At 36.0% G+C, this 7,994-nt stretch overlaps 1 protein-coding gene and 1 pseudogene across 5 annotated transcripts in view; one reads left to right on the top strand and one right to left on the bottom strand.

The window, feature by feature from the left end:
* Nucleotides 1–368: 368 nt before the first annotated feature.
* Nucleotides 369–1,301, top strand: LOC118985997 (pleckstrin homology domain-containing family F member 2-like; annotated as a pseudogene).
* Nucleotides 1,302–5,984: 4,683 nt separating this feature from the next.
* The window catches only part of NCKAP1 (NCK associated protein 1), a 102,610-nt gene continuing 100,600 nt past the window's right edge, over nt 5,985–7,994 (bottom strand). For all 5 annotated transcript variants that reach the window (XM_037044330.1, XM_037044331.1, XM_037044332.1 and 2 more), the window contains 2 exons: nt 7,827–7,916; nt 5,985–6,900 (listed from right to left, as the gene is read on the bottom strand). In XM_037044330.1, the coding sequence (XP_036900225.1) occupies nt 6,784–6,900; nt 7,827–7,916 (207 nt within the window). In that variant the 3' untranslated portion in view covers nt 5,985–6,783. The remainder of the gene's footprint in view (nt 6,901–7,826; nt 7,917–7,994) is intronic.

Below are 7,994 nucleotides of genomic sequence, written 5' to 3'. Positions count from 1 at the left end.
TGATGGTAATCTTCAATGTAGGCCTTGGTCAAACATGAATTTCAAGACTCAACCTTTGTTGATTTGGTCAATTTGTGCACTATGAACATGCTTCTCCCACAACCGCACTAAGAAGTGCCAACCACCCGTGTGTGCACATAGAGGAGGCCAGCCCGGCTGGCCGAAGTGGGGTGGTGTCCAGGACAACTATAAATGCCGCCCAACACAAAGCTGCAAATCTACTTAAAACCTTGTTTTTACTCATCGGTTTTCATTAGTGTTTGTGTATTTAATGGGTGGCCCAAGACAACTCTTCTTCTTCCAGTGTGGCCCAGAGACACCAATAGACTGGACACCTCTGTGAGAGGGTTAAAGACTCACTTTCAAGCATGCGCTGTGCACACCCCGAGTGGCCACCGCTGTTGCTATCCACACCCAGCTGTGCTATTAACAAGACAGTGCATCGCTGGACAAACAGTGAAGCCAATACTAGATGTATAAATATAGAAGAAAACCTTTTAGCGCAGATGGTCAACCCAGACAGGTTATTATTGGAATATTGACTAAGCTGTGCAGAAAAATGCCCAAAGCCCAAAGCAAGGTAGTTTTGGCAATAGATGGCAATGTTGTCATCCATAAGCAAAAATATAACAAACAGCATATTATTCCTCTGGAAAATGTCACTACTGATTTCCTCAAAGATGAGGAAAACTTAAGGAATGGATGCTTATCAAGACACCAACTACATCACTTGCAGTTTATGCTTCCACTGCCACTGAGAAACCAGAATGGGTAAATCACATAAATAAATGTGTTAACTGATGTCATCTCCAAAAGTAGGACGACACCCAGTAACGAACTTGCTGCTGTCTAGTGCCTAACTCGAGGGCAACGTTATGTTTGCGTTTTCAGAAAGCAAAATTCACTCATTAATCCACAACACCATTGCCGCAAGTGTGGTTTTGTCGTCTGTGGCCCCTGCTCTGAAAAGAGATGTCTTCCCAGCCAGTTCTCTACGCCTGTGCAGACGTGTAGCTTCTGCTATGACTTGCTTTCTACTGGGGACATGGCCACACGCCAGCCCACTAGATTGGACCCTTACAGTCAGTCACTGAAGTCTACTTTAAATGGTGTATCTGATGATGACAACGATGATGATAACAGTGACTAAGGGCATATTTTGAAATATTTAATTGGGTGTGACTGAGAAGTCAGCTTTGGGAGAAATGTAAAACTCCAAGTGCACTCTTAATTTGCTCTAGCCATGAATTTGCCCAACAAACTTTTAACCTACGTGCCTCAATATATGCTACAGAAAACCGGTCCCGATGTTACTCCCCCACCCCTGCCGCTGCCACCCCTCCCCACTCTTCTACAAGGACAGTCTATTGCAAACACAGCACATACATTTTTAGTTTCTTATTCTTGTTTTAAATTATTTTCTTGGAAAATTGGGGAAAGGTGTTGAACAGATCACGTACTACATTTCTGTTTATGTCCTGTTATATGGAAAAAATAAAAGCAAAGGATGGGGAAAGGAGTATAATTGGTTAATAATATTAGATTTTTTCTAACCATTCTATCTAACGGTGAAGACACCAGTAACAAAAACATATGATTTGGAAATATGTTGGCTTTTTTATATACCAAGTGCCTTATTATAAGCACACTGGTGTTCTTTCAGGTGATGAGTGTTTATAAATCTGTATAATTAGAAAATACTTGTTATATGACAGCTACAAACAACTAGATTTAGAGGTTCTTCATTCTATTATGAATTATTTTCCCATAAAATAATTACCATATTTTCAGACTGTAAGACACACACCCCCCTCCAAATTTGGGGGTAAAGTCTTATAGTCTGAATGTAGCTTACCTGGCTTGGTGTGTATGTGGGGTAGGGGTGGCCTGTGTTATTTACATTAAATATTTTACCATGTTTTTTGCTTCAAAAATGTTTGTCCTATTTTCCTCCTTTAAAACCTAGGTACGTCTTACAGTCCGAAAAATTTGGTAATATTTTTGTTTTACGGGTACCAAATTCTAACTGTCAAATATAAATTTTAAATTAATAGGTCATTCCAAGGAATTTGGGTTGAAATTTATCTAATGTAGAATCATTATTTTCTATTTTTAGCAAGACATTTGTAGTTATAAATTCATTTGCTTTAACATTATTTCTAGAATGAAAAATCTTGTAAAATCCTTGAAATAGACTACAATCCTTTGATAAGAGCACAAATCTACTCAGGCCAAGATATGGAAGCAATAATGCATAAGAACAGTTGAGACAAAGAAGTTAAATTTGTCTAGACTGCTAAGGAAGTATTGTCTGTTTCAGTGTGAAACTACCTTGAATGTAAATAGTGTTATATTTCATAAAGTTCTGTAAAGTCCCAAACAATATTTTTATAAAACAATTGTATATTTAATGTTTCTGAAATCATTTAGCAATGAATGGAAATAGAGTAGCAATGGATCTTTCTATTTAAATAGTGAACTTTACTGAGTCAGTATAGATTGCTTTTGAGAAATGCAATTTTTCACTCAGAGGCAGCCATTACGTTCAAAGCATGTTTTATCATATAAAACTTGATATATTTTAATCTACTCTCCCCATTTCATGCTGCAAATAACTACAGTTTTTCAAATATGAAAAATCAATCTAAAGACTGCTTTAAATTCTAAACTATTTTGTTTTTAATCCTTTCAATCTGGATATATTGCATATGTAATGAGAGGTTTAATTTAGTAACTTTTGATGGAGGAGTCTTTGGTTTGATTAAGGCACTAACTTTACTGTTAAAGTGTGAAACCAGCCAAGATACATAGATCTCCCTACAGGAAATGTGAAATGCATGGTAAGCTGGTTTGTTTTAACATCAGGTGGCCTTTTGTTTCCAAGCAATATGTCACATAATCGACATATCTAAAAACGACCATGAAACCTGAGAAGTGCTGATGGAGACTTACTGGTATACAGAAGCCTAGCAGATTGAAGAACAAGGGGAAATGTTCTGTGATAACATTTGCACTGTCAACTTCTTTTTAAAAAAAGACATGGCAATCACCCTGGTTGCATATTCAGTAGAGGCCTGTCTCTAGGTCTCCCATTTCCCAGGTTTGTGGACCTCACGTAAGAGGTTGTTGACCAGAACGCTCCTGCAGCAGGAACTTGTCCATCCATCTCACTCCCAAAACTGAGAAAGAAGCTGGTACAGAAGGGTCAAAGGGGTGCACTCAAGAAGAAATGAGGAATGGACTGATGGCTAGGTTTCTGACTTTAGAGTGCTAATTTATCCTGTTTTGTTATTTTCTGGTCAGAATGACAGGCTGAAAACTTTTCTTGGAAATGAAACATTCCAGAGTTAAGCATGCTTGATCTCAAATGTTAATGACAGCAATGTGTACAGAAAGTTTGGTTCATACGAGAATGAAAGTTTAATATACTTAAATCAACTCTGAAAATAACACCGGAGTTAATAAATGTTACTTAATTTTGTTCTCAATTCAATAGGACCAAATAATTCAAAAATACTTTTTTTCTAAAGATTCAAACACTTAAAATTTCCATTTCGAACAAATTATTTCCCCAAGGACAGATGTCATGCAATCTTTAGAATTTTGAGGGCATGATGTTTATCTGGAAATCCAGGCCAAGGCCATCAAGTGAAATGACAATGGGTGCTCAAGTAGCTGTAAAGAGATGAAGGACAGATGTAAGAAGCTACACTGCTTTAAGGATTACTGATTCACAAAAGTCTCTACAAATGACAAAGCTAAAATCTTCCAATTCATAAGGCACTATAATAGGAGGGTAGGCATGGTTATATGAAAATTAACTAGATTACAGTTCATTGCCTAATAGAACTCGGGCTTAGTTTAGAAGGTCTGATGATATACAGTACACTTTACTCACTCTCAGACCAATGTCACAACATGTCAGTATATTTATTCATTTCCTTCATAATCGACCAATATTAGATTGGATTTGTGTACTTGAATTGCTAAGCAAAGAACAAGGAAGATGGCAGACCAGAAAAAGAAAAGAGCTAAGAGCTAACTATTCTACCTGAATGAGGCTCCTCGTGTTCCTTGTGACTGAAACACTAATTGATACCTTCTACTTCTTACATGCTTTTTGCAAACACAACTGAAAATGAGAACTTTCCTATTGTGTTCACCATTAGATCCAGGCCATCCTGAAATATCTGCTGAAGACTGAATAGAACAGTGGTATAGAAAATGATTAGGAACGTAAAAATTACCAACAGGAGGATCCAGACTGGGAATTCATGGGAAGCACATGTGCCAAGTTCCATGATTACCTCTGGAAAAGAGAGGGCAGGGAAAATTAAGAGGTAAGTTGGACGAAAGAAAGGAGGAGAAAATAAGAGCCTAAAGAAGAAGGAAGGCAGCTCTCATTTTAATTCTGAGGCACTGTTTTACTAGCTGGGGAAATACAAAACTAGTTAGGGGTACTGTTTGCTTAAGTTACATTTATCTCATCCAGCCAATACTTGCTTTAACTGCATCGGATTCTCACAACCACCATCACGACACTATGGAAGGTATGACCCATCAAGGCAGGCTCTGACTTTTTTCTGGACTCAACATTCTCTTGCCTGATCCCAACAGTCTTTTTTTCCTGAATGAATACCAGAGCCCCAGCCCTATGACACTAAACTTTGGAAACTTTTCCATCTTTTGGGGGTTAGAAGTTGGCAACATTTGTGCAATACAATAATCAGCTAAAAAAATAACTTAAACAGCACTAACTTCATTCTAAGCTCCTGAAGTTTTCATGTATCTTTTCATTGATAATAGTACAGACACTGGTCTCAAAGTGACTGAATAGAGGATGCCCTGTGACAAGAGATCCTGCAACAGCTCAGTCTATGAAGTAAATAAAGTAACAGGAATTATAAAGTAAGATGGATTATAGTAAATAAAGATAAAATGAATTAATGACAGGCAGGGCAGCAATTCCCTCTCAAGAACTATATTAATGATATATTTTTGTAATATTTTATTCATATTCAGAATGGGGAAGGAAGGGAAGAGAGGGAAGGGAAGGGAAGGGAAATGGAAGAGAAACAACAATGTGTGGTTGCCTCACACACCACCCCGCCCCCCACCAATGGGGACCCTGCCCGCAACCCAGGCATTTGCCCTGACTAGGAATAGGAGCAGTGACCCTCTGGTTCACAGGCTGGCACTCAATCCACTGAGCCACACCAGACAGGGCTATCTTAAGGACATTTAAAATACTATAAGATACAGATTTCTATTTCCTCTGTATATTTAATAATGAAAAGCCATTTTTACCTAGGTCTCAAATAACCTAGGACACCTAGGTTATTACTAAGTTCACAGCAGCTTACTTTTAACACAAGCTATCAGTGTATACATAAGAAGCTGTGAACAACAGAAGCTCAATATACCAGATACAAAGCTGTTGAGAAAGGCTTTATAATGCCAATCAAAGAGCAAAACATCTGGTCAGTTTTTAAATTAACTGAGCCGCTCCGCCCTCCACGTTGACCACCAACCAATGGACTGGACCCTTCACGTCTTTCCCCTTTGTTATTGGTGCAGTTCTGGACAGCATTTTCACTAGTTCCATGATCATTCCTTTTTTTTTTTTAAATTCTTTCAAAGAGCTGTCCATCTGGTCATAGATACAATTAGCAAGCTGATGTCACAAAAGTTTTCTTTTAGCTCTTAATTTTCAAAAATGTTACATAATTTTATTTTCAATTCTTTATATTTTTCCAGTGGAATGTTTTTCCAAATATTTAAACAAACCTTATACAGCTGACCTAGTATCAAATGCTATATACTTAGATATTTCTAAACTAAAGCTTATTTTAAACTAAAACTTTCATAGTATTTTTTAATTGTTTATGCTATTACAGTTGTCCCAATTTTTCCCCCTTTGAAACATTCATATAACTAAATAAATCACTGAGGACCCCAAATTAAAGATATCATTCAAAATGTGATACAGACTAGTGTTTATTTTATGTTATGGCAGGTACACTTGAATTTCAAAAATTTAAAACATATAAAAAGTGGTTAGGGACTAACATTTGTATCAACAGCTGATAAATGTCTAAGACTGTTTATTGTACAGCAGGGTACAATGGTAGTGCTGATGCCAACAGGGCACCATGGAAGTTGGTCTAAAAATTAACTATCACTAGGCTTTATACAGGCAACAACATATGTCGTTGTTTTAGAATTTCGGGACGTAGTCTGCTTCTAACACTAAGCAGTCCTTTAACATTTTTAATGTTATACAGTGTTACAGTATTTAGTTTGGCAAGTGTTTCAAAATAAAGTAGGAATGTACTCATAACATCACAGAAATGCACATCCAGTTTTGTCTTCAATAAGAACCGTAAGTACAGATCAGAACTCTTCCTATATAATTTACACACAGATGAATGCTATATCACTATCTAAAATAATCACTAAATACAATTTTTTCAGAAATAAACAAGCAAAGGTTTCTTTCATTATCAAATATCAAAAACATAGATAATGTATATTTTTTCAAACAAATAATACTCTAAAAATTATAGGAATAATTTTTGTGAATTCAGTGAATGTGCAACCTAAATCAACCAAGTAATTGTAGTACAACAATATTAAGAAACCAATGATCAGAAAACACAACCATATGAAAGAAATTTATAATCCACAAAACTGTTTTTCAGGCCTTAAGGTAAAATAGCTCCACAGTTTACAGGTAAAACTGAGGCAACAAAAATGCGTGCTTGTCTTCAATAAGTAGGTATTTTATGCAGAAGATGTAACACTTTGCTTGTAGACGGCATGGTATGCATTTCTCAGCAAAACATAAGGAAAACAAGATTCCAAAAGATCCATTGTTAGAAATGGAGATTCTTGCACAATCTGAAAAATTCCAAAATGCATCAGAATTCAAGTAATTTATTATAATAATATTTACTAGCAATGAATAAGCCATAACTTATATTATTCTTATTAAAAATAGACACAAATTATTTTCCTTTTATTTTAAAATCTGAAAGGTAAATGTGCCACAGTGTATGATTCTCATAAATTAATCAAGAGGAACATCCTGAGTACTTTCATTGCCTTCAACAATACATTAGACGTAAAATATAAGCATTTAAAAGTGGGCCATATCTTGAAGTCTAACTGGGAACCCAAGACTATGTAGAAAGCCAAATGAAACATAAAACCAACTATAATTCAAAGTGGTGAGAAGCTGTAAGTCCCTGGGGAGTCCAAAAGGGAAGAAAGATTAATGTAGGCCACAGTCATCAGGAAAGTCTACCTGGAAAAAGATTTGGGTTATGGGGTATGTTGACTAATTAAGATAGACACACACCTCAGCAGGTAAAAAAATTTTTTCTAAGTGAGGAAAGAGCTGAATGGAAGTGAAGAGAAAAAACATAGTATAGAGAATTACAGAAAATTGTATTAGATGGGTGGAATGGAATCAGATTAAAGAAAACTGGGAGAGCTGAAACTAATACACTAGGAAAATACAAGGCCCAAGTGTTTCCCAACTGGTTGGAAAACTATAAAGAACACCTTATAGGTAATACTAATCTTCTGTTGTTGTTTTCTGATATGATTACTCTAATATAAAATATAGGTGACTGTCCTCTTTTCAGCAATTTTAGAAAGTGTGTGGAGTGAGCACAAGGGATCAAAAAAGCATCTCGGCTCTTACTGTTATTTATTCAATAAAACACAAAGAAAAGACTGTAAGGAATGAGTAGAACCTCTCTGTTGTTCCAAAGAAACAAAACAAAACAAAAAAAAACAAAACAAAACAGAAGGAGACTTACCATATCTAGCAGTAAATAAACAGATTCTCTATTTCTTGTTGTTGTTTTATCTGTCTCCTGGCCAATTTTCAGTAGACTGGAGGATGCAAGCTTAAAAGTATGCATACATTTTAAATAAGTTTTTTAAATGAAATGTTCACCAGTTACTTATTTTCAGTATGCTTCATC

The sequence above is a fragment of the Sturnira hondurensis genome, unplaced genomic scaffold, assembly GCF_014824575.4.
Source record: "Sturnira hondurensis isolate 20B ecotype Veracruz unplaced genomic scaffold, ASM1482457v3 Scaffold0004136, whole genome shotgun sequence".
NCBI classification, from domain to species: domain Eukaryota; kingdom Metazoa; phylum Chordata; class Mammalia; order Chiroptera; family Phyllostomidae; genus Sturnira; species Sturnira hondurensis.
This window is presented reverse-complemented; position numbering and strand designations above follow the sequence as displayed.